General features: G+C 38.5%; 2 protein-coding genes across 4 annotated transcripts; both read right to left on the minus strand.

Annotated features, from left to right (window-relative positions):
- Positions 1–27,229, minus strand: LOC106369780. 3 transcript variants are annotated; one of them, XM_048743111.1, is made up of 7 exons: positions 26,994–27,229; positions 26,130–26,883; positions 25,948–26,042; positions 25,774–25,869; positions 2,250–2,363; positions 2,083–2,178; positions 1–2,007 (listed from the first exon to the last, which is right to left on the minus strand). In XM_048743111.1, the coding sequence occupies exons 3-7, from the start codon at positions 26,027–26,029 to the stop codon at positions 1,712–1,714; spliced, it is 684 nt and encodes a 227-aa protein (XP_048599068.1). In that variant the 5' UTR covers positions 26,030–26,042; positions 26,130–26,883; positions 26,994–27,229; the 3' UTR covers positions 1–1,711. The 3 variants fall into 3 exon arrangements, with proteins under 3 accessions (XP_048599068.1, XP_048599067.1, XP_048599066.1); XM_048743110.1 differs by having other exon boundaries at positions 1–2,004; positions 25,948–26,883; XM_048743109.1 differs by having other exon boundaries at positions 25,948–26,883.
- Positions 20,708–24,057, minus strand: LOC125579230. The gene is made up of 3 exons (XM_048743108.1): positions 21,804–24,057; positions 21,557–21,638; positions 20,708–21,476 (listed from the first exon to the last, which is right to left on the minus strand). Exon 1 carries the CDS (start codon positions 24,055–24,057, stop codon positions 23,176–23,178), a length of 882 nt encoding a protein of 293 aa, XP_048599065.1. The 3' UTR covers positions 20,708–21,476; positions 21,557–21,638; positions 21,804–23,175.

The following is a 27,229-nucleotide window of genomic DNA, read 5'->3' on the forward strand; positions in this document are numbered from 1 at the left end:
ATCTCAGGTTATATGACGATGATGATGAATCTCTGTTGTGGGTTTTGTGATGAATCTCGTTTTGTATTATGATGAATCTCCGTTGTGGGTTTTGTGATGATGATGAATCTCGTTTCCATTGTTTACTCTAGCTCTGATGATGATGATGAATCGTTTAGAATATCGTTTTGTTTTGGATTCAGAAACACGATGAGTTGTATGAAGTGAATTCATAAACAGTGTTGTTAAAAACTTAAGTCATTGAGATTGTTTCAGATTTTCAAAATTTTCAATGTTGTTTAAAGTTTCAAAATTTTACTACTCAATTTTGGATATTTCTATCATATTTCAATGTTGTTTAATATTTAAAATGAATTTAAATTGAATTTAAACAGATTTGGACATGTGTTCAAAAAAAAAAACAGATTTGGATCAATACTTAAATTGCTTATAAATGGGTGGACTTGGGTGTCCAGTTGGGTGATGGGTGTTATTGGTTATCGGTGTTGTTGGGCGTGAACTAAATATGGGTGTGGGTGTTTTGAACCCAGAAAAAAAAAACACCCAGTTAAACATACCCATTTGGGTGTGGTCCAACCCAACTGACAGACCTACTTCTTATGGGTCATTGCTACTATTCGTTTTGAATCCTAATCATAGCTTCAGGGGAATGCATATTGAATTTTTGGATTGTGTTTGCAAGTGTTTTCTTCTTAGGTTTTTTTTCTTTTTCTATGAGTTACTTACCTTACCCAAGCACATAAAATGAACCTTCTTTACTTACCTCAGTGGTGAGTAAAAGGGTTTGTAGTATGTATGGTTTTGGCTAAAACTGGTGTACAAGTTGATTCGAGTTTGTATTGTGAAGAAGGGTTTTCTTCTTAGGCTTTTTATGTGTTACGGAACCTTCTTTACATATCTGTCGTAGAGAGTGACATTTTCTTGAGCATCATGTGTTGCGTAGTATGCTTTTGGCTAAAACTGTTGTAAAAATATTAAATCAGCAAAGCAGGACGAATTAACCAAAATAAACGAGTCTTGTTTTGATTGTTTTAGTTTGCAGAATAGCTTTGTCTAAAAGTTCTGCTTATTTTTTGTTGAAAGTTGTGAGTATGGACGATGTTGTTCTCTCCGGTATACAATTGTTCTTGATGTTAGTTTTTTGGTTAGTTCTTGATTTCATATATGTTTTATTTAAATCTAAAGCGCACAGACGCGATAACTTAGCTGCGTCTTTGAGGTCATTGTTCAATGAGAGCTCAAGGTAAAGGAGCCATGATCCGATAGGAAAACGCAAGAAATGATCAGCTAAGAAAGAAGACAAAGCCGGTAGTAGCAATTGCTGTCCGCATTACCGTTCTCTAACTCTATCTGTATACTGTATGTACAAATCAAGAAGCTGTTAAATGTCTTGGTATTGCTGTGCAACTTTATACAAGACTCTTGCAGTAACTCTCCTACAGTCCTACTTAAGCTTTTTTTTTGGTTTAAGCTGAATACGCATTCACAAAACCTATGCACAGGTGTTTTTTTTTTGCCACAAAAAAAGTACCTAAAAATCTAGAAAGAATGAATGAATGCATGTTCTTAACGTGTGACATTGTGTATCTCTTCCCAGGTATGAGACTAACAATGCAAACCTAGAAATCCACAACAAGAAACACACAGATAATGTTTTTAAACTGCTTAGCTAAGAGAATAAGCATCATGCAATCATTGTTGTAATCACAAACTATAATGTTGGAGAATCTGATGTTCGCTGCCTTCTTGGATCCGGAACTTGTTCATCTTGGTCCTGGTCAGTTCGCTCTCTCTTGCGAGTCAGTAAATTGAGCATCTGGTCTTGCTTAGTGAGCATCTGGTCTTGCTTAGTGAGACTCTGGTCTTGCTTAGTGAGCATCTGGTCCAACCTGCTTAACATCTGCTTCAAAATTTCGATCATTGCATCACCAGCATTGCTAGCTTCTGGTGGAACTTGTGATGATGAGGATGCACCAGGGAAGTTTTGAGCAGCAGCAGCATACACTGCTAACATGAGCAAGAAAATAACATGAGCAAACAGTTTCAGAAGCACCAAACAGGACCGAGGATGAGTGTAATTACCGGGATAACGAGGCGGCTGCAGAGGGATTGCGTTAGAAATAGCAGCTTCTAGTGGAAATGATGATGCACCAGGTAAGTTTTGAGCAGCAGCATCCACTGAGGAAAGAAAATAACATGAGCAAACAGTTTTAGAAGGACCAAAGAGGACAGAGGATGAGTGTAATTACCGGGATAAAGGGGCGGCTGCAGAGGGATTACTGCATCACCAGCGTTAGAAATATCAGCTTCTGGAGGAAGCTGATATGATGAGGATGCACCAGTGTCTCCCTGGAAGATTTGAGCTGTCCCCATAGGTAACAAAAGCACAAGAAAACAAGGATAAGTTTTACAGCCAAGTGGTTGCGTTTTCTCTCTTCTGAATCACAAAATCTAATAAGCAGATTTAGTGAGTTATTATTGCATTCATCAAGGCTTATTATATACATAGAAAATCAAGAGAATCTAAATTCCCCTATGTATCTAGAATATATCCAAATGTTAATTAATTATATTATTACTAGGATAAGATCCGCGCCTTGCGCGGGATTAAGTTATTATTTTTATTATATTTTGGAGAATGAAACAATAGTTTGGCTTCATTTGGATTAGGGGTGTTCAATCCGAATATCGGATTGGTTTCGGTTCGGTTCGGTTTTTTTTTCGGTATTTCGGTTAGTAAAATATAACTACTATTCTAAATCCATATTTACTTTGACTTTAGTCTTTCACATACTTTTGAAAGATTTCAACTGGACGACTAAATTGATCAGCCAATCTTGTTGTTTTAAATCATTAGTATTTATATATATATATATATATTATTTAGTTTAAATATTTATTAAATAAAAATTCATATGCGTTATATTTTATGATCATTTGTAACTTATTATAACAAAAAAAATAATCTATTGATCACAAAATTTTCAGAGTGGGAATATTCAAATTTCTAATAATATATAGACGTTTTGAAAAATTCAAAATATAACATATAAGAAAAAATATAAATGTTTTTATTATATATTTAATGTATTTTTTAATATCTTTCAATAATATAAAATTAAAAAAAAAACTAAGATACCAAAATTGTTATCAAATATTTATTATTCATAATAATTAATTTTCATATATACGTTAATCATATTAGGTAATTTCGTAGTTTCTAATTAAGGAAAGTGCAAAAACAAATTTGGTAGATTATTTATCAATTCGATAGTTAGTTTAATAAAAAATATAATGTAAGTTAAGATGGTCCAACCTATTTTTTAAGAATAATATATTTTATATACTCATTTATTAAATGAGAATTTATAATCATACAGTTCTATGATCATTCATATCATTTTATAATAGACCAGTTTTTCCATTGATTTATTTCGGAATTTAAAAGAGTTTTATCTTTCCATTCATAATGAAAGATTCCTTGTTCTTGAAAAAAATCTTTTATTTGATTCTTAACAAAAAAGGATGTTATGTATATATTATATTCAAAAAAAGACTTTAATTTAGAAAAGTTACTAACTTGAATTTGTGATAATTTGTAAAATACATATGCTTGTGATAAAGAGCATAAGTCATAACTAAAAAAAAAAATTTTGATATGAAATTTTTTATAGTCGAAATAAAATAATTTATTGGAACCCTGTTTTTATTTATTTTTGTTTCTAACTGGTCAGGAGCCCTTTTGCCGTTGAAAATTATCCAGTTACCTCAAGGGGAGTTAGTAGGGGAGGTCCTGCGGAAAAATAGCTCGACGCCAGGATGATGAAAAGCTTAACACCTCTCATTCTTATTACTTTTTGGTCTAAAGATGAAATTCTTAATGATAGTTTGTTATTTTCGCCAATTTTTGCAATAATAGCTTGTAATCATCGATAACAAAATTTTCAATGTGAAATCTTTAATAAGTTTATAATTTATAAATGTTTTTGAAAATTCATTGAAAGTTTTAATATTAAAATATTTATGTAATCTTATGGTATATAGTATAATCTATATATATATATGTGTGTTTTATTATTAAATGATATTTTTTAGAGTATTTGCATTGCTTAGTAACGAGTAGACGTTATATTAGGCAACCATGCACGTATCATTTGTATTTAGGTATATGGTCATGGTAAGTATGCTATTTTACCTTACTGCCCCTAACGAAGCGTGAGTAGCAATTTAGATGTCATCGTTAAACGCATTGTAGATTTGTAGGTTTGTCTTGAACAGTGGATTTTATGTCAGAGTAGGTTACAGCAGAAAGTAGATATCGATTTCGGTTAAAATTATTTTAATATGCGGTTTTCAATAAAACCGTGCATGGCACAGTAATAATTTTATTTGAATTTTCAAATACATTATTAATTGATTGTGTTTTATAATGGGATTCTTATATAGAAGACCACATTATTTGACTTTACTTGATTAGTCTACTAAGTCATTTTTAACACATGTGTAATAGCATCAGTTTTAGTCTTAACAATGCTGTGTATCTACGCTATATTGATTCCCATGTATTTCACCAAGCCCATAATTATGCAAAGTACCTTGTTTTAGTCTATAATCTAATATATAAGCGAGATAATTAATGAGTTATGGATCTACAATTATAATCTTACAACATTAGTTTTATATTAGATGAGTTCAAATATTACAAACTGACAACCATAATTAAGAAACCGAAGGGAGAAACATTACATTAACATACAATAATCATAGCAAAAGATAGGATTTTAGAGGGAACTAGACACATTAGTTGAAGGCAGAAGCTTAAACATGGATTTAACAATGAACAGATCTGGCAATCTACTGTTTGAGCATGTAGATGATTGTAGCTGTAACCACAATGAAACCTCCCCAAGAGACTGCGAACATGTGGCGAAGAATCTTCTCACGTTTAAGGACTTCCTGATGTAAGAGCTCATGAGTCGCGGCGAGATTCGCAGAGTGATCAACGGATTGTAATGAACGCTCTCGATTCAGCTGCTGTCTGGCTTCTCGAAGCGACTCCTTTAGGAGACTCACCTCCTGTCGATATCGGCGGATCTGATCTCTAGCTTCCAACAAGCTATCTTTCTGCCATCCTCCAGGCTTCTCTTTATCTGCCCAGGCCACGAATCCATGTTCTTCGCATCGGTAAAACCGTCTCCCCGGATTATCATCTGTCCAAGACATCATCATCGACGTAGATCTGGTGCAACGGCACGGTGGACCCTGACTCTCACGCATAGTAACTGCCGATGAAGAAGAAGACGAGTTGGAGTTTGCCATTTCTAGTGAGAGAATTGGGAAGAGTGTTCTGCAGCGAAGAAAGTTGAGGCGATGTATAGGTCAAAGAACAATAGGGCGTGTAGTTCACGAATATGTTTGATTTTTGACACGTGTAGTAGGTTTTCATCGTTCAATGGAGTAATTATACCTTTGATAACCGAAGTAAAAGGTTTTAATCCGGTTCAATATATCCACTTACTCAACCGGCACTTTACAATGGACTCAATATCGGTTTGCTTTACGGTAGATACTCTGTACTCTACCTTACACTTCACTAAAAATAAATAAAAACTAAAATAGGTACGAGATGGCGTGTCAGAATGCAAACTAGCCCTAGAGATGATGATGACGCCTATGAGAGGTTGGGCGGCAGGTTAGATGCGCTGCATGAGCTTCGATTGCATATCTGTGTAAGTCCCTCCGGATTCTACCACTGCATCTCGCTATAAATGCAGTGAACCTCAACTCCAGTTCCATTAAGTACTCGATAATAAATTCCAGTTTACGGCAGTTTCTTCCGGTTTTACGAGTGATTTCGAGACCATAGCTGAGGTTCACTTTCCATTCTAAATTCTCTCATTAATTATGTCGGTCTTTTGTTTATCTTTGATGAAATAAATAACGTTCTGTCCATATTGGTCCCATAGTGTCTCACTTATTATGTTTATATAGGAGAAGTAAAACCATGTCTGACCTTTTTTGTTTACTTAATCGTCAAGCAGATCGCTATGCTGATTCGTCTCCTTCAAGGTGTGTGGACTAAATCAACAATCGGAGAATGGCTTTTTGAACCTGGGCCTTCCTACACCGGTGAAGTTCTATGTGTGAGAGAGAATGAAACTTACGAGAGCTTGGTCAACTTGGTCAGGGTGAGGCTACTGATGAATCAAACGACACCACTCATTCTAAACTACCAACTCCCACAGTGGATGCTTGTCCCTGATGGGAATAGTTCTCCGCCGCTGAACATCCGTTCCAATAACGACGTCGAGGTGATGATGAGCGTTAGGGTTTACGACCCCGATCCTACATTGAACGTAACTGTCGGACCCCAGAAGGTTGCCAAATACGAATTTCACTGTAGATCTCCATTTACTGTTGGAGAAACTACCTTCCTCGCAGACGGTATAACGGAAGCGCAACACCGCCAGGCCATTAGGGGTAATCTCAACTTTTCAACATTTTTGTTCATTGTCTGTATCTTCCTGAAATATTAACACTAAAAGCCCTATGTGATGTAGACATGGTTGGAGATATTCCCATAAGGTGCGCAAGGAGGGTTTTGGAGTTACTATTCGACGAACAACAACTCTTGATTGTCTATCGAATGGCGTTGGAGATCGACGCAGCACTTGCCGGCGACGATGACAATGAGGATACTCGAAGAGCCCCACCTAACCAAATAATACCATTTGAAGAAAACATTCATCCACCGAGCATACAAATGCCATACCAATCTCTAAGAAATCAGCATCTCGGCCCAAATAATGGTACGTGATGTTCATATGTAGTCCGAAGAATACCTTTCAATATTATGTAAGCGGGAACTATCACTCATATCATCCTTGTATTTGCAGCTTTCGAACTCGATCCTCCGATCTATGACTCGCCAGACCATTCTTCTAATATTTTCCGAGGTGCTAGTCTTGACAATGAGAGAGGAACTGCTCTTCCACGTCTACCAACTGCTTGGGGTGAAACGAGCGATGACGAAGATTTCTGGGATGACTTGTATGAAGACAAGTACATTGTCAAACGCCGTTCTACACCACACCCTAGGCCAACACAAGGTCTGCGATCACTACCTAAAAGAGTCAGGGCTGGTGACATCCCTGATAGAGCGACCGTTACTGCTGCTTCTGACGAAGACGGAACCGGATCACAAACTGGATCGTCTGATGGTCCATGTGTTGATACGCACCGCACCGCTTCCCCTCCTGTCTTAGGGTTTAACTCAACACCTTCTGGTGCGCAGCTTGGAAAAGGAACATACGAGAAAGGTATGTATTAACGTTTTTATAATAATGTGTCTACACAAAAACATTATATTTATACTAATAGATCAACCACACAGGAGGCACGTCCGGAGTGGCATGTGAGCCTAAGAAAAAACAAGCACAATCTCCCACCTTAGGGGGTGGTGAGCATGTTGATAGGTGTGGTCGCGGTCCTTCACTTGATCTGCGTTTGGGTCTCGACATTGGCAATTGCAATGGATCGGGAGGGAGCTACGTCGAGATAGATGACTCTTCCTCTGAGTCCGATGGGAATGATGGTGGGTTTGCTCCATTTCATTAGCTTAGTAGCCTATCTTTGCTCTTTTTCTGCGCGGCCAATTAATCCGGATTTCTTTTTTCTCTGCCTTTTGTTGTTACCGGATTAATTTCATACATTTTGGATAAGCATGTTGTATGTTTTCATCTCGCCCAGTTAATCCGGATTTTTATATATCTTGCTGTCGTAACCGGATTATTAACCATTATGTCGGATTAGTACGTTGTATGTTTGTTACTTTTTGAACTTTCGGAAATGATATCTATGATGCTAAACTATAGTTCTTTGTTCAACCTCTAATTATACCGTCCTATTTATGTCTTTGCTAATTCACGTACTTGGAACAAACTTGTAGGAAACAAGCAGCCTATTACAGACACTATAGGTAACTTGCATGCGGGCCATGAGTCTACAAACATACCCCAGTTATTGATTATGTTTCCACACAAACCATAAACTGATATCATTACAGTAAACCGTTTGTACCTTACACATTACGGTTATCAATTCAATTACTCATTATTACATTTTATATAACCGGGTAACTATTATTTTTCAAATCTTCCCCCCTCTTAATGAATACATGACTTCGTCAAATCGCTTACCAAACTCCCCCTTTAAACTGTTGGCCTTTAACGGTTTATGCAACTCTCCTCATATACATACTTTATTTAGTTTATCTTTGAGTACTCTTTACTGTTTTACATATATAATTACCCGGTAATCTTTACTATTATACGTTTGGACTTACACATAAATGGTTATCGTTTAACTTTATCGTTTTAGGAATTTAAAATCCGTTTATCCATTTATGTATATTCACACAGATCCTGGTTTCGTGGTAATCTATACTCTCTACTTATGGCTTGGCATTATAAACTTGAGCTTATATTCTTAAGCATGCAGGAGTTTCAAGACCTCACGAGCTATGTCAGCCTATGACCTGACACTCAAATCGCATTAGCTGACCCCTCGAGATAATATTCTCATTAAGCATGTAGTATTTTCAAGACCTCACGTCCTATGTCCGCCAATGACCCGACACTCAAATCGCATTAGCTGACCCCTAATATCTTAATTCCCCACCACTGAATCGATATATACATACATATCGTTAGTTTATCTGTCTAAATTCAAAACTACCCGGTTATCTTTACAAGTATCCGATGCCACATAACATATAACTGGTTAACGTTTAACGTTACCGTTTTATGATTTCTAAAACCGATTTTCAATTTATGTCTCTTCTCACATTTTTGATTTCTTCGTTATCTATACACCCTCTAGTTATGGTGAACATCCTACACTAGATATTACATAACCGGTATTCAGTAAAAGAATCCATTTTCAACGTTACACATATCCAGTTCTCGATTCCATTCTTCTTCTTCTCTATTTAATACCAGCTTTTGTCACTTAGGAATTCAACGCAATTTGATATACCGGTTACGTCTACGTTATATACCCTTCCAATTTAAAAAACCAGTTACTACCCAAGATTCATGAACAATTTATCACATCCATCGTCTACATATAAACCGGATATTTTTCCTACCATATATGTTTGAACTCACAGTTCCGTACTTAATATACTTGCATTTTTTAAATAATATCACCCAAAGAACAACATAACGATTCATAAAGTCTTATTTGGACAAAGTGCTAATACAAAGCAACACAACATCACAAATCAACACAACAACACAAAGCAACACAATAACATACATAGAGCTGGACGTTTTGAATCCAGATTATTCCGGTCAAGGTGTAACCCTACAACTCCTCGTTCAATTCATATGCCATAACTGCTGCAGCTTTGGCTTCTATGGCCACTTGTCCAGCATTGACAGATCGGCAAGATTCTAACCCTCCAAGGCAATGGTTCCACATTAACACCACCGCTGTAACAGCTGAATCTCCTATTAGTGTGTTCTGTGCAACTCCTTTCACCCTCTCAATGATCATTGGGACTACATCCCCCTCTATAGATACGCCTCCTGCTTGTATCAACAGATACGGGAAGGCCTCGGCTAAGGGTGTTAATTCTTTCACAATCTCCTTTACACTTTTGATGGCTGTGTTGCAATCCAGAACGTAGATAGTCCATGTCTCACAATCAACACAAATTCCCACCCAATGCTTTCTGTCGAAGTTGAAGGGTAGGTAGAACCGCTTTATGTTACGAATGGAGTCTTTGAAGCTTCCAAGAAATTCCATCACACCTTTGGGAAAAACGTGAGTGTCCTTACTCTTACTTTTCCCAAACTTTGAGTAGTTTCGTGACAGGGATGCCATAAATTTTGTGTCGAAGAACACACTTTTCTTCTGTCCCTCGATTGCTGGAGTTTCCTGTTGTAATACACGTACGATACGGGAGAGGATATCAACAGCCTGTAAAACATCATACATACACCGTCATCAATATAAACCCACCCTTGTACATTTAAACATTATAGGTGCAACGTAATAACCTTGGCTGTTAGCGGTCGAGTTCTTTCGGCGATGTCGATTAAGTCCTTCTCAGATACAGAACACCCACCGACGTTGATAACACTATACCAATATTAAATACATTATTATTAGCAAAACCCGGTTATACATGCATTTGTAGTATTCAAATATAACCCCCATGTTTTCGTTTCAACAAACAATAACACATAATCACCAGACATGGTGTAACAATAAGTGCTTTACACCCATATAATAGCCAGTACTTACATTGAGCTCTCAAGTTTTTCTTGGAGTTTCTCGTATTTTCTTATACTTTCAGCGACGCCTGGTCTCACAAACAGGTATGTTGGTGCTTGACGTCCACGACCTTGTATCTCCGGTCCGCAATGATAATCTGCCAATAAGCTAGAAGGAAACGCCTTCTGCCTTTTGCTTTTTCTGCATATGAAATTCTCATCGCTATTGTCGTCGTCTTCAACATGGGATACATTTAGATCCGGCCCTAGGATGTTTTTTCCGGACTCATCATGGTCCCCCCGGTTTTCACACTGTGTCAGACCCAGTGAAAAGTTGGGAGCATCTGCAGTTTGATGTCCTATCCCATCACCGGGATCCTGCACAATGACCTCCACTTTAGTTGTCTTGCACCAAACTTATATGTCATCTTGGTTTATATATATATTTACTATATCTTCATATACCTGCATCACGTTCTCGTTCACGCCACCCTTCCTATTGTGTGTGTGGCTTGTAGCCGATAGTGCAATTCCCTCTGTAGTTGTCTCCAAATTACCATGACTCCTAATTACATCGTTAGGCTCTGCGTCAGTTGCGTTGACCCCCTACATAAAAAGTTTTTGTATTACCACAATCTTTAACATCACTACAAATTTAAGTATTCTTCGTCTGTTAAATCCATAATTACCTGATTCTGGATGGTCACACGTGGAGGAGTGGCGTACTTATTAATGTTACCAATTACGTTCCTTATTGTTGTATCATAGAATTCATCTTCGGCACTGCGTCCACCCTCTTGATTAACTTTCATTATCGGTGTGCCCGCACCTCTGTTCGCATTGTTATTGACGGCCTCAACAACTTGCTTGACAGCTTCAGCAACAAGTCCACTACATTCTTCTTTAAACTTTCCCAACCAAACTTCTACCTGACCAACGATCGACCCATGTAACAAGCCTAGGCCCGTGTTTACATCTTTAACAGCTGTCATGGTTGAAGACACATTCCCATCAATCCTCAGTAGCTCCGGCTTGATCTTATCAAACAGATTAGAAGCGTTATTGTCAGGTTCCACTGTGATACTGGTCACCGGTTGCTTTCTTGTCTTCTTTTCTTTACCACGTGCTTTTGCCCCCGCTCTCATCTTCTCCACATCAGCTTTAGTTGCTCCACCTTTAAACATTGAGCCACAGAACTTGTGGTTTTGCTCTATCAGTTTCAAAACATTGTCTACCTGTTCATCCTCTTCATCATCAGACCATGTCAGCGTGCTCTCATCCACTAGCCTCTCTGGATCTTGGTCAATTATGCTCTTTACATACACCTACACATTTACAATCAATGACCACAACCGTGCTTGTAAGAACTTCTGGTTTCATATTTGGTACGTTAACTACATAGCTTAGGTCATTATACAAACCTCTGGTTTCTTGTCAATGCTTCGCGCGTGTGCAGGGCTCAAGGTCTGTTTTTTTGATGACTTTTCGGCCCCATCTTCCACATCGTCCGCGCTGTCTGATTCTGATGACGAACACGTTTCTTGTACAACTTCCGTTAAGGAGGGTACGGCTTCTACCATAACTAACTGAAGCGCAAGGGCAAACCCTTTGACAGCAATAGTGTTTTGAGACAGCGTGATCTCATCTCTCTCTTTAATACTACCCATTAGCATCTCGAAAGCTACTCTTCCCCATGGATAAGCAAAAAACTCACCGAGATCTTCGATTGCCTCAGCATACTCCCTTGAAATTTTCATATTCAGGTTCGTTGGCATAAGGACAGAAGATAGAAGTGCCAAACAAGCAAACTTAATCCGGGTCTCTCGCTCTGTGACTGTTTTGCGTCGCAGCATCTTGATTACAGATGAGACGGTCACGACTTCAACTTTCCCAAACAACGCCGGCCAATACGGTTTCTCGGTGATAGTTTCTTTAAGCTTCGTCTTCGACTTCGGGGGGAACTTCCCACAAGGCAATCCAGTAACAATCGCAAACTCTCTCAGCGAGAACCTTATAGGATGACCCGCAAACCTAAACCATGCTTCATGTTTCTTCTTGATCTTCATCTGTCTTGACATTAGATACCTCGCGAATCTTCCAGAAAATGCAGGTTTGTCTGCAATCTCGATTATTTTACCAAAAGACGACTCCAATATCACACCTTTTTCCTCCTCTTCCAACGCATTGACAATCCGTTTTATGGCTCGTGATGATTGGTACGTCAGAACACGAAGTCCGACCGGTTCTTCTCCGGCGGCGAACATCATCTCCGGTATTGATTCCATCTTATCAGATCCGACCTTCAAGTCTATCTCTCTCCAATCCGAGAAGTTACCCTTTTTTCTGGTAAGTTGATCAATCCTGATTCTGATAACCTCCCTTAAGCACCACTACAAAACCTCTGCATGCCTGTGCAATCCCCGAGGAGCCTACCGTTTTTGAAAATTGAACCTTTCACACGCAACCTTGCGTGTTTTTGTGGTTAATAGGTTACCAACTAGCCTACAGTATTCTGATCAAGGACAAATGTCAGACTGATAAACACAGCTAATTGTAGGGTTAAAATCGGAATACTCACCTATCTTCCAACTTTCGAAACATATATACCCACTTACCTAATTACCGACTCTTCTATGGTTATTTACCTAAATGACTCTTTTTTAGAGTATTTGCATTGCTTAGTAACGAGTAGACGTTATATTAGGCAACCATGCACGTATCATTTGTATTTAGGTATATGGTCATGGTAAGTATGCTATTTTACCTTACTGCCCCTAACGAAGCGTGAGTAGCAATTTAGATGTCATCGTTAAACGCATTGTAGATTTGTAGGTTTGTCTTGAACAGTGGATTTTATGTCAGAGTAGGTTACAGCAGAAAGTAGATATCGATTTCGGTTAAAATTATTTTAATATGCGGTTTTCAATAAAACCGTGCATGGCACAGTAATAATTTTATTTGAATTTTCAAATACATTATTAATTGATTGTGTTTTATAATGGGATTCTTATATAGAAGACCACATTATTTGACTTTACTTGATTAGTCTACTAAGTCATTTTTAACACATGTGTAATAGCATCAGTTTTAGTCTTAACAATGCTGTGTATCTACGCTATATTGATTCCCATGTATTTCACCAAGCCCATAATTATGCAAAGTACCTTGTTTTAGTCTATAATCTAATATATAAGCGAGATAATTAATGAGTTATGGATCTACAATTATAATCTTACAACATTAGTTTTATATTAGATGAGTTCAAATATTACAAACTGACAACCATAATTAAGAAACCGAAGGGAGAAACATTACATTAACATACAATAATCATAGCAAAAGATAGGATTTTAGAGGGAACTAGACACATTAGTTGAAGGCAGAAGCTTAAACATGGATTTAACAATGAACAGATCTGGCAATCTACTGTTTGAGCATGTAGATGATTGTAGCTGTAACCACAATGAAACCTCCCCAAGAGACTGCGAACATGTGGCGAAGAATCTTCTCACGTTTAAGGACTTCCTGATGTAAGAGCTCATGAGTCGCGGCGAGATTCGCAGAGTGATCAACGGATTGTAATGAACGCTCTCGATTCAGCTGCTGTCTGGCTTCTCGAAGCGACTCCTTTAGGAGACTCACCTCCTGTCGATATCGGCGGATCTGATCTCTAGCTTCCAACAAGCTATCTTTCTGCCATCCTCCAGGCTTCTCTTTATCTGCCCAGGCCACGAATCCATGTTCTTCGCATCGGTAAAACCGTCTCCCCGGATTATCATCTGTCCAAGACATCATCATCGACGTAGATCTGGTGCAACGGCACGGTGGACCCTGACTCTCACGCATAGTAACTGCCGATGAAGAAGAAGACGAGTTGGAGTTTGCCATTTCTAGTGAGAGAATTGGGAAGAGTGTTCTGCAGCGAAGAAAGTTGAGGCGATGTATAGGTCAAAGAACAATAGGGCGTGTAGTTCACGAATATGTTTGATTTTTGACACGTGTAGTAGGTTTTCATCGTTCAATGGAGTAATTATACCTTTGATAACCGAAGTAAAAGGTTTTAATCCGGTTCAATATATCCACTTACTCAACCGGCACTTTACAATGGACTCAATATCGGTTTGCTTTACGGTAGATACTCTGTACTCTACCTTACACTTCACTAAAAATAAATAAAAACTAAAATAGGTACGAGATGGCGTGTCAGAATGCAAACTAGCCCTAGAGATGATGATGACGCCTATGAGAGGTTGGGCGGCAGGTTAGATGCGCTGCATGAGCTTCGATTGCATATCTGTGTAAGTCCCTCCGGATTCTACCACTGCATCTCGCTATAAATGCAGTGAACCTCAACTCCAGTTCCATTAAGTACTCGATAATAAATTCCAGTTTACGGCAGTTTCTTCCGGTTTTACGAGTGATTTCGAGACCATAGCTGAGGTTCACTTTCCATTCTAAATTCTCTCATTAATTATGTCGGTCTTTTGTTTATCTTTGATGAAATAAATAACGTTCTGTCCATATTGGTCCCATAGTGTCTCACTTATTATGTTTATATAGGAGAAGTAAAACCATGTCTGACCTTTTTTGTTTACTTAATCGTCAAGCAGATCGCTATGCTGATTCGTCTCCTTCAAGGTGTGTGGACTAAATCAACAATCGGAGAATGGCTTTTTGAACCTGGGCCTTCCTACACCGGTGAAGTTCTATGTGTGAGAGAGAATGAAACTTACGAGAGCTTGGTCAACTTGGTCAGGGTGAGGCTACTGATGAATCAAACGACACCACTCATTCTAAACTACCAACTCCCACAGTGGATGCTTGTCCCCGATGGGAATAGTTCTCCGCCGCTGAACATCCGTTCCAATAACGACGTCGAGGTGATGATGAGCGTTAGGGTTTACGACCCCGATCCTACATTGAACGTAACTGTCGGACCCCAGAAGGTTGCCAAATACGAATTTCACTGTAGATCTCCATTTACTGTTGGAGAAACTACCTTCCTCGCAGACGGTATAACGGAAGCGCAACACCGCCAGGCCATTAGGGGTAATCTCAACTTTTCAACATTTTTGTTCATTGTCTGTATCTTCCTGAAATATTAACACTAAAAGCCCTATGTGATGTAGACATGGTTGGAGATATTCCCATAAGGTGCGCAAGGAGGGTTTTGGAGTTACTATTCGACGAACAACAACTCTTGATTGTCTATCGAATGGCGTTGGAGATCGACGCAGCACTTGCCGGCGACGATGACAATGAGGATACTCGAAGAGCCCCACCTAACCAAATAATACCATTTGAAGAAAACATTCATCCACCGAGCATACAAATGCCATACCAATCTCTAAGAAATCAGCATCTCGGCCCAAATAATGGTACGTGATGTTCATATGTAGTCCGAAGAATACCTTTCAATATTATGTAAGCGGGAACTATCACTCATATCATCCTTGTATTTGCAGCTTTCGAACTCGATCCTCCGATCTATGACTCGCCAGACCATTCTTCTAATATTTTCCGAGGTGCTAGTCTTGACAATGAGAGAGGAACTGCTCTTCCACGTCTACCAACTGCTTGGGGTGAAACGAGCGATGACGAAGATTTCTGGGATGACTTGTATGAAGACAAGTACATTGTCAAACGCCGTTCTACACCACACCCTAGGCCAACACAAGGTCTGCGATCACTACCTAAAAGAGTCAGGGCTGGTGACATCCCTGATAGAGCGACCGTTACTGCTGCTTCTGACGAAGACGGAACCGGATCACAAACTGGATCGTCTGATGGTCCATGTGTTGATACGCACCGCACCGCTTCCCCTCCTGTCTTAGGGTTTAACTCAACACCTTCTGGTGCGCAGCTTGGAAAAGGAACATACGAGAAAGGTATGTATTAACGTTTTTATAATAATGTGTCTACACAAAAACATTATATTTATACTAATAGATCAACCACACAGGAGGCACGTCCGGAGTGGCATGTGAGCCTAAGAAAAAACAAGCACAATCTCCCACCTTAGGGGGTGGTGAGCATGTTGATAGGTGTGGTCGCGGTCCTTCACTTGATCTGCGTTTGGGTCTCGACATTGGCAATTGCAATGGATCGGGAGGGAGCTACGTCGAGATAGATGACTCTTCCTCTGAGTCCGATGGGAATGATGGTGGGTTTGCTCCATTTCATTAGCTTAGTAGCCTATCTTTGCTCTTTTTCTGCGCGGCCAATTAATCCGGATTTCTTTTTTCTCTGCCTTTTGTTGTTACCGGATTAATTTCATACATTTTGGATAAGCATGTTGTATGTTTTCATCTCGCCCAGTTAATCCGGATTTTTATATATCTTGCTGTCGTAACCGGATTATTAACCATTATGTCGGATTAGTACGTTGTATGTTTGTTACTTTTTGAACTTTCGGAAATGATATCTATGATGCTAAACTATAGTTCTTTGTTCAACCTCTAATTATACCGTCCTATTTATGTCTTTGCTAATTCACGTACTTGGAACAAACTTGTAGGAAACAAGCAGCCTATTACAGACACTATCTATGTGGGCATGATTTTTAAAAGTAGGGAAGAGTTCAAACAACACATGGCCATGTTTGCCATCCAAAATAAATTCAGGTTTCGAAACTCAAGGTCCTCTCCAGATGGGATGGTCTTACGATGCTTCAGTCCGGCTTGCAAATGGCGGGTGTACGCAAAAAGGTTGAAGAATGTTACGTCATACGAAATCCGCTCTCTGGAGATGCAACATACGTGTTCTGTTGATACACGTTCCGGTAAAGTTCCACCTTCAATTTAACAATTATATTAATATTGAACATTGCTATACAAACATGTTTTGTGTCTATTGATGGAAAACGTTTCAACGACATATTTTAATACTGATATTAAGGACTATTTTTTTTTAAGGTTACCAAAGCCAAGCAACACACTCAGTGATTGGAGAGATGATGAAGGCTAGGTTTGGAGGCACTGGTGCGGGGCCTCGTCCAGGAGAAATTAGACAAGTCATGCAAGGTGACCACAATGTCCGTATTTCGTATTGGAAAGCTTGGAGATCTAGACAAATAGCTATGGACAACACAAAAGGTTCATCTGGCGCTTCATTCAACCTACTGCCAGACTATCTGAAGCAATTAACTCAATCCAATCCTGGCACTAAAACTGCATTGCATACAGAGGTCGCAGAAGGAGAGGTTCATAGATTCAAGTATTTGTTCATTGCAATGGCAGCATCTATTGAAGGTTATCGATTCATGAGGAAAGTGATAATTGTTGATGGGTCACACCTCCGAGGAAAATATGCTGGATGTCTATTGTCTGCATGTGCCCAAGATGGAAACTATCAAGTTTTTCCATTAGCTATCGGAATCGTTGATAGTGAGAACGACAAGGCGTGGGAGTGGTTCTTCCAGAATCTATTGGAGTTCGTGCCTAATACAACAGACCTGGTCTTTGTATCCGACCGCCATGCATCTATCTACTACGCCATTGCGAAGGTATAAACTACTTTGCATATTCCCATTTCAATATATTATGAAGTTCTATTTTCTAAACCGGTTTTTTTTCAAGTAATAGCACTTATTACATTCTAACACACATTATTGTAAACCGGTTTTTTATTCAAGATACTACATTTAATACTTACTCACACACATTCCTACTTCCAAAACCCATTTGCTTTTGTAGGTATTCCCGTTGGCAAAACACTGCGCCTGCGTGTTGCATCTTAAAAGGAACATAAGGACATATTTCAAGAACAAGCATCTAGGCTACATGGTTTCAAAAGCGGCAAGGGCTTTCAAGCTATCAGAGTTTTACAATGTTTTCAATGAGATAAAGAAGATCAGCCCCTCATGTGCAGACTACTTGATCGGTATTGGTTTTGAACATTGGGCGCGTTCACACTTTAAGGGTCAGAGATACAACATAATGACCAGTAATGTTGCCGAATCGTGGAATGCTGTACTTCGAGAAGCCCGTGAGTATCCTATTCTACCACTTGTGGAGTTTATCAGAGAGAAGCTTATGGAGTGGTTCGCATCCAGAAGGTTAACAACATGCAACTCTTCAGAGACTCTAACTCCGCGTGTTGCAGAGATTGTAGCCGCTAATTTCGAGTTGAGCGGGGGATTTGGTGTGACCAATATCAACCGTTCAGAGTATCAAGTCAGAGATAAGGAAGGGTTCTCGTTCCATGTCAACCTAGCTAAGAAGACTTGCAGTTGCTACGAGTTCCAATGCCTATTGATCCCTTGTTCCCACGCAGTAGCTGCGTCTGTATATGGTAAAGTTAGGATCGAAAGTCTGGTATCCACTTACTACACTCTGCAGACTCTACACGCTGCTTATGATAGAGACATTGCACCGATTACAGAGTCTGGTCCTACCGCACCGATGGATGAGGTTACTCCTGCTGCTAACGTTGAGTTAGTTCCGCCCACAACTAGACGTCCACCTGGGAGGCCAAGGAAATCTAGAATCCTGTCCCGCGGTGAAATAAGGGTGAGTACTAACTCTTCTATTTCTTATGTACACTGCTCTTTTTAAACGTCAATATTTACACTTTCCCCATGTTTAAAATACAGATGAAACCACAGAGGAAACAACACATATGCAGCCGTTGTAAAACGAGTGGCCACAACAGGGCCACTTGCAAGATGCCCATATGAGTAGGTTTAATGTTAATGTGGAAGATGGTCGACTCGGATGATGAAGGTGTAAGGCAAGAGCGGTGGTAGCTGTTTCTGGGCAGCATAAGGAATATGATTCCTTGTTACTTATGTCATATATAATAACCAGTTATGGAGGAGGCAGGATTGTAGTATTTCCCGAGATTATATAATAAATAAAGATCAGATTCCACCATCTATCTATATGTTTATGTCTACCGTCATATCAGATTCCACCATCTATAGCTGATTCTAATATAATGGACGTATTAACTACTCCTAACGTCCTACCAGCTAACCGGTTACCCTAATGCATTACAACTACTCCTAACGTCTTTCTAATCAGCCTGTCTTAAGTATTGTTATCAAGGTATAATATGATATGAATCTCACAACACTAAGTTTATAAGCACCACAAATAAAACTTCGATTTATTTTGCGATCTCACTAAAAAGCGGACATGGTGTCGGTTGGAAACTTTGATTTATTCCGAAAACTAATGTTGCCATGTACTCAGGTTGCATGCGGGCCATGAGTCTACAAACATACCCCAGTTATTGATTATGTTTCCACACAAACCATAAACTGATATCATTACAGTAAACCGTTTGTACCTTACACATTACGGTTATCAATTCAATTACTCATTATTACATTTTATATAACCGGGTAACTATTATTTTTCAAATCTTCCCCCCTCTTAATGAATACATGACTTCGTCAAATCGCTTACCAAACTCCCCCTTTAAACTGTTGGCCTTTAACGGTTTATGCAACTCTCCTCATATACATACTTTATTTAGTTTATCTTTGAGTACTCTTTACTGTTTTACATATATAATTACCCGGTAATCTTTACTATTATACGTTTGGACTTACACATAAATGGTTATCGTTTAACTTTATCGTTTTAGGAATTTAAAATCCGTTTATCCATTTATGTATATTCACACAGATCCTGGTTTCGTGGTAATCTATACTCTCTACTTATGGCTTGGCATTATAAACTTGAGCTTATATTCTTAAGCATGCAGGAGTTTCAAGACCTCACGAGCTATGTCAGCCTATGACCTGACACTCAAATCGCATTAGCTGACCCCTCGAGATAATATTCTCATTAAGCATGTAGTATTTTCAAGACCTCACGTCCTATGTCCGCCAATGACCCGACACTCAAATCGCATTAGCTGACCCCTAATATCTTAATTCCCCACCACTGAATCGATATATACATACATATCGTTAGTTTATCTGTCTAAATTCAAAACTACCCGGTTATCTTTACAAGTATCCGATGCCACATAACATATAACTGGTTAACGTTTAACGTTACCGTTTTATGATTTCTAAAACCGATTTTCAATTTATGTCTCTTCTCACATTTTTGATTTCTTCGTTATCTATACACCCTCTAGTTATGGTGAACATCCTACACTAGATATTACATAACCGGTATTCAGTAAAAGAATCCATTTTCAACGTTACACATATCCAGTTCTCGATTCCATTCTTCTTCTTCTCTATTTAATACCAGCTTTTGTCACTTAGGAATTCAACGCAATTTGATATACCGGTTACGTCTACGTTATATACCCTTCCAATTTAAAAAACCAGTTACTACCCAAGATTCATGAACAATTTATCACATCCATCGTCTACATATAAACCGGATATTTTTCCTACCATATATGTTTGAACTCACAGTTCCGTACTTAATATACTTGCATTTTTTAAATAATATCACCCAAAGAACAACATAACGATTCATAAAGTCTTATTTGGACAAAGTGCTAATACAAAGCAACACAACATCACAAATCAACACAACAACACAAAGCAACACAATAACATACATAGAGCTGGACGTTTTGAATCCAGATTATTCCGGTCAAGGTGTAACCCTACAACTCCTCGTTCAATTCATATGCCATAACTGCTGCAGCTTTGGCTTCTATGGCCACTTGTCCAGCATTGACAGATCGGCAAGATTCTAACCCTCCAAGGCAATGGTTCCACATTAACACCACCGCTGTAACAGCTGAATCTCCTATTAGTGTGTTCTGTGCAACTCCTTTCACCCTCTCAATGATCATTGGGACTACATCCCCCTCTATAGATACGCCTCCTGCTTGTATCAACAGATACGGGAAGGCCTCGGCTAAGGGTGTTAATTCTTTCACAATCTCCTTTACACTTTTGATGGCTGTGTTGCAATCCAGAACGTAGATAGTCCATGTCTCACAATCAACACAAATTCCCACCCAATGCTTTCTGTCGAAGTTGAAGGGTAGGTAGAACCGCTTTATGTTACGAATGGAGTCTTTGAAGCTTCCAAGAAATTCCATCACACCTTTGGGAAAAACGTGAGTGTCCTTACTCTTACTTTTCCCAAACTTTGAGTAGTTTCGTGACAGGGATGCCATAAATTTTGTGTCGAAGAACACACTTTTCTTCTGTCCCTCGATTGCTGGAGTTTCCTGTTGTAATACACGTACGATACGGGAGAGGATATCAACAGCCTGTAAAACATCATACATACACCGTCATCAATATAAACCCACCCTTGTACATTTAAACATTATAGGTGCAACGTAATAACCTTGGCTGTTAGCGGTCGAGTTCTTTCGGCGATGTCGATTAAGTCCTTCTCAGATACAGAACACCCACCGACGTTGATAACACTATACCAATATTAAATACATTATTATTAGCAAAACCCGGTTATACATGCATTTGTAGTATTCAAATATAACCCCCATGTTTTCGTTTCAACAAACAATAACACATAATCACCAGACATGGTGTAACAATAAGTGCTTTACACCCATATAATAGCCAGTACTTACATTGAGCTCTCAAGTTTTTCTTGGAGTTTCTCGTATTTTCTTATACTTTCAGCGACGCCTGGTCTCACAAACAGGTATGTTGGTGCTTGACGTCCACGACCTTGTATCTCCGGTCCGCAATGATAATCTGCCAATAAGCTAGAAGGAAACGCCTTCTGCCTTTTGCTTTTTCTGCATATGAAATTCTCATCGCTATTGTCGTCGTCTTCAACATGGGATACATTTAGATCCGGCCCTAGGATGTTTTTTCCGGACTCGTCATGGTCCCCCCGGTTTTCACACTGTGTCAGACCCAGTGAAAAGTTGGGAGCATCTGCAGTTTGATGTCCTATCCCATCACCGGGATCCTGCACAATGACCTCCACTTTAGTTGTCTTGCACCAAACTTATATGTCATCTTGGTTTATATATATATTTACTATATCTTCATATACCTGCATCACGTTCTCGTTCACGCCACCCTTCCTATTGTGTGTGTGGCTTGTAGCCGATAGTGCAATTCCCTCTGTAGTTGTCTCCAAATTACCATGACTCCTAATTACATCGTTAGGCTCTGCGTCAGTTGCGTTGACCCCCTACATAAAAAGTTTTTGTATTACCACAATCTTTAACATCACTACAAATTTAAGTATTCTTCGTCTGTTAAATCCATAATTACCTGATTCTGGATGGTCACACGTGGAGGAGTGGCGTACTTATTAATGTTACCAATTACGTTCCTTATTGTTGTATCATAGAATTCATCTTCGGCACTGCGTCCACCCTCTTGATTAACTTTCATTATCGGTGTGCCCGCACCTCTGTTCGCATTGTTATTGACGGCCTCAACAACTTGCTTGACAGCTTCAGCAACAAGTCCACTACATTCTTCTTTAAACTTTCCCAACCAAACTTCTACCTGACCAACGATCGACCCATGTAACAAGCCTAGGCCCGTGTTTACATCTTTAACAGCTGTCATGGTTGAAGACACATTCCCATCAATCCTCAGTAGCTCCGGCTTGATCTTATCAAACAGATTAGAAGCGTTATTGTCAGGTTCCACTGTGATACTGGTCACCGGTTGCTTTCTTGTCTTCTTTTCTTTACCACGTGCTTTTGCCCCCGCTCTCATCTTCTCCACATCAGCTTTAGTTGCTCCACCTTTAAACATTGAGCCACAGAACTTGTGGTTTTGCTCTATCAGTTTCAAAACATTGTCTACCTGTTCATCCTCTTCATCATCAGACCATGTCAGCGTGCTCTCATCCACTAGCCTCTCTGGATCTTGGTCAATTATGCTCTTTACATACACCTACACATTTACAATCAATGACCACAACCGTGCTTGTAAGAACTTCTGGTTTCATATTTGGTACGTTAACTACATAGCTTAGGTCATTATACAAACCTCTGGTTTCTTGTCAATGCTTCGCGCGTGTGCAGGGCTCAAGGTCTGTTTTTTTGATGACTTTTCGGCCCCATCTTCCACATCGTCCGCGCTGTCTGATTCTGATGACGAACACGTTTCTTGTACAACTTCCGTTAAGGAGGGTACGGCTTCTACCATAACTAACTGAAGCGCAAGGGCAAACCCTTTGACAGCAATAGTGTTTTGAGACAGCGTGATCTCATCTCTCTCTTTAATACTACCCATTAGCATCTCGAAAGCTACTCTTCCCCATGGATAAGCAAAAAACTCACCGAGATCTTCGATTGCCTCAGCATACTCCCTTGAAATTTTCATATTCAGGTTCGTTGGCATAAGGACAGAAGATAGAAGTGCCAAACAAGCAAACTTAATCCGGGTCTCTCGCTCTGTGACTGTTTTGCGTCGCAGCATCTTGATTACAGATGAGACGGTCACGACTTCAACTTTCCCAAACAACGCCGGCCAATACGGTTTCTCGGTGATAGTTTCTTTAAGCTTCGTCTTCGACTTCGGGGGGAACTTCCCACAAGGCAATCCAGTAACAATCGCAAACTCTCTCAGCGAGAACCTTATAGGATGACCCGCAAACCTAAACCATGCTTCATGTTTCTTCTTGATCTTCATCTGTCTTGACATTAGATACCTCGCGAATCTTCCAGAAAATGCAGGTTTGTCTGCAATCTCGATTATTTTACCAAAAGACGACTCCAATATCACACCTTTTTCCTCCTCTTCCAACGCATTGACAATCCGTTTTATGGCTCGTGATGATTGGTACGTCAGAACACGAAGTCCGACCGGTTCTTCTCCGGCGGCGAACATCATCTCCGGTATTGATTCCATCTTATCAGATCCGACCTTCAAGTCTATCTCTCTCCAATCCGAGAAGTTACCCTTTTTTCTGGTAAGTTGATCAATCCTGATTCTGATAACCTCCCTTAAGTACCACTACAAAACCTCTGCATGCCTGTGCAATCCCCGAGGAGCCTACCGTTTTTGAAAATTGAACCTTTCACACGCAACCTTGCGTGTTTTTGTGGTTAATAGGTTACCAACTAGCCTACAGTATTCTGATCAAGGACAAATGTCAGACTGATAAACACAGCTAATTGTAGGGTTAAAATCGGAATACTCACCTATCTTCCAACTTTCGAAACATATATACCCACTTACCTAATTACCGACTCTTCTATGGTTATTTACCTAAATGACTCTATTTTTTACTCATATGGTTTTAAAATCATGTGTATCTTCTTATAATATTAAATAAAAGTTCATATTAATACAATTTTATGATCATTTGTAACTTATTATGACAAAAAAATAATCTATTGATCACAAAATTTTCAGAGTGGGGATCTTCAAATTTCTAATAATTTATAGACGTTTTGAAAAATTCAAAATATAACATATAAGAAAAAATATAAATGTTTTTATTATATATTTAATGTGATTTTAAATATCTTTTAATAATATAAAATTAAAAAAAGAACTAAGATACAAAAATTGTTATCAAATATTTATTATTCATAATAATTAATTTTCACATATACGTTAATCATATTAGGTAATTTCGTAGCTTTTATTTAAGGAAAGTGCAAAACATTTTTTGGTACGTTATTTATCAATTCGATAGTAAGTTTTATAAAAGGTGTAATATAAGTTAAGATGGACCAACTTTTTTTCTAAAAATAGTATATTTTGTATAGTTATTTATTAAATAAGAATTTATAATCATACGGTTCTATGATCATTCATATCGTTTTACAACAAAATATTTAAATCATTGATAACAAAATTTTCAATCTGAAACCTTTAATAAGTTTATAATTTATAAATGTTCTTGAAAATTCATTGAAAGTTTTAATATTAAAATATTTATGTAATCTTGTGGTATATAGTGTTTAATCTACATATATATATATTTATTTTATTATTAAATGATATTTTTTACTCATATGGTTTTAAAATAATGTGTATCTTCTTATAATAAAAATGTTAAACCATTGATCATTAATTTTTAACATAATAATTTTAATAGTTTTAGTCATTTATTGTCGTTTTTAAAAATTCAAAATATAACATATACGAAAAAATCTAAATTTTATTTTTATAGCAAATTTGATTGTTTAATTTATTTTAATAATATAAAATTAAACAAAAAATGATGGAGGAGATATAAATTGTTATCAAATCTTTATTATTAAAATTATTAATTGTCATATATATATATTAGTCATTTATGGTAATTCCGTAGGTTTTATTTAAGGAAAGAAAATAACATATCATATCATTATATCATATAGTTTGACCAACTTATGTATCTAACAACATATAAAAATCGAATGTGGACCTACTTATTTTTCAATTAAATGTAATTGACTACCTAATTGAGTGCCACCTATACATTGGGGTCTCTTTTAATTAATACAAAATTGAAGTTACATCTTTTCAAATGTTCCTCAATTAATATATAAGGGATTAGTTGAAAACCGTTACTTTTTCAGCACAACACAAGCTTAAACTTGAGCCACAAGAAATAGGGTTTTACTAACTTACTTTGTGAGTTAGGGTTGAATGATTGCTGGGCAAAAGACAGAGATTCGTAGTAAGCTTTGAAGTGATCTGGATACTGATGCTCAAGGTTATCAAAAACTACAAAACCCCAACGTTATTATTAGCCAACGTTCCTCCGACCCATTAACCATTCCTTGAAAAATGAATTTACGTTACCTGTGTTGGTCCAAATAGGGTTGGTTTGAAATTGAACCGATAGATGATTAACGATCTCTTCTCTGCTCATGAAGCGTTGCATGCATTCCAGGATCCTATCAACGGAGCCAAGAAAGAACAAGAGATTACTATGGATCTTCGAATCCATTATACTCTTCAATTCAAGTAGCGTAATCTCCCACCCTTCTCATATGCGTAAGCTTCAGTCCCCCCCTCTCTTCGTTTGCTCCTGCCTCTCTGGATTTCTGCTATGGCGGATCTACCTGGAATCTTAGTGTGTGCTAGGCATCCCTGAAGAGTCGGCGAGGAGGTCATGAGCAGATCGGATTTTGGGTTCTTGTTTCTCTGGTTGTTCGGAGTACCGTGTCAGATCCGGCTTCTCAAGGTGTGGAAGAGAAGCTCCAGAGCGTCGCTGCCTCCTCTCTTGTTCACTGGTTCCTCTGTTCTCCCTGCGTTTCAAGCTGCTGTAGAGCCTCTCCTCAAAGATCCTTATTAGCTGCCATGGTGATTTTCTTGTCGTTGGTTTTGACTCCTCCGAGTGTGCTGGGGCTCTCCCGTTTTGCCACTGCCGTGACAGAGGTTTGTCTTCTGATGCTGTTTCTTCACCTGTTCTGTGGACTTTCTTAAGTATGCCCGTGATTCAAAGATCGGAAAGAGTCTCTTGCTGTTTGTGTCTGCCTCTCTCGTTCTTCTTCCCACGCTATCTCTTTGAGCTCTTCTTCAGTGTGGAGTGGCCAGAACTCGTATGGGCCTTTGTTTGGTCTCAAAACCAAAACCCTTTTATCATAAGCTTGAAAACTTACTATGCCACAATTCTATAAGGGTGGGAAAGATGGGATTAACCTGGTTTCGATTCTCTTCAAAGCCGCGATCCCAGAGGTGTATCTCATTGTACTGCAAGACTGCAAGCTCTGTAGTACAATAGCGTGCCCAATTCTACAGCCAGGGAATGAAACTTCAGTGCATTTGAAGAAAGACTGTATGTAAACCTAGAGACTATGATTTGCTTAAAAGAAAACAACACCCACGAAGTTGAGCCTTCTTACAAGTTACAAGCAACGTTTCCCACTGTCACAAAAGTTGAGGTGTGTAGTTGTCAAATGCCTCCCTAGTGTCCTACTTAGTTTGATATCATTTTTCTGTCTTCACTATCCAAAACAAAAAGTTTGAAAACAATAATGTATACTAAATTACTAATAATTAGTACTATTTATGAGTGAAAAGAATATACAGTAAACTTAAAAGTAAATGAATATTATGGCACGTTTAAAGTAGTAAATAT

Source organism: Brassica napus, chromosome A10, assembly GCF_020379485.1.
Source record: "Brassica napus cultivar Da-Ae chromosome A10, Da-Ae, whole genome shotgun sequence".
Classification (NCBI taxonomy): Eukaryota; Viridiplantae; Streptophyta; class Magnoliopsida; order Brassicales; family Brassicaceae; genus Brassica; species Brassica napus.

What these genes read in the sequence shown, in the direction of transcription:
- LOC125579230 (XM_048743108.1), bottom strand. Translation starts at nt 24,057, where the DNA reads ATGGAATCAATACCGGAGATGATGTTCGCCGCCGGAGAAGAACCGGTC.
- LOC106369780 (XM_048743109.1), bottom strand. Translation starts at nt 26,095, where the DNA reads ATGGATTCGAAGATCCATAGTAATCTCTTGTTCTTTCTTGGCTCCGTT. An exon ending in CCCTATTTGGACCAACACAG is followed by an intron (nt 25,870 to 25,947) that starts GTAACGTAAATT and finishes GGGGTTTTGTAG; the next exon opens with TTTTTGATAACCTTGAGCAT. An exon ending in ATTCAACCCTAACTCACAAA is followed by an intron (nt 2,364 to 25,773) that starts GTAAGTTAGTAA and finishes CTATGGGGACAG; the next exon opens with CTCAAATCTTCCAGGGAGAC.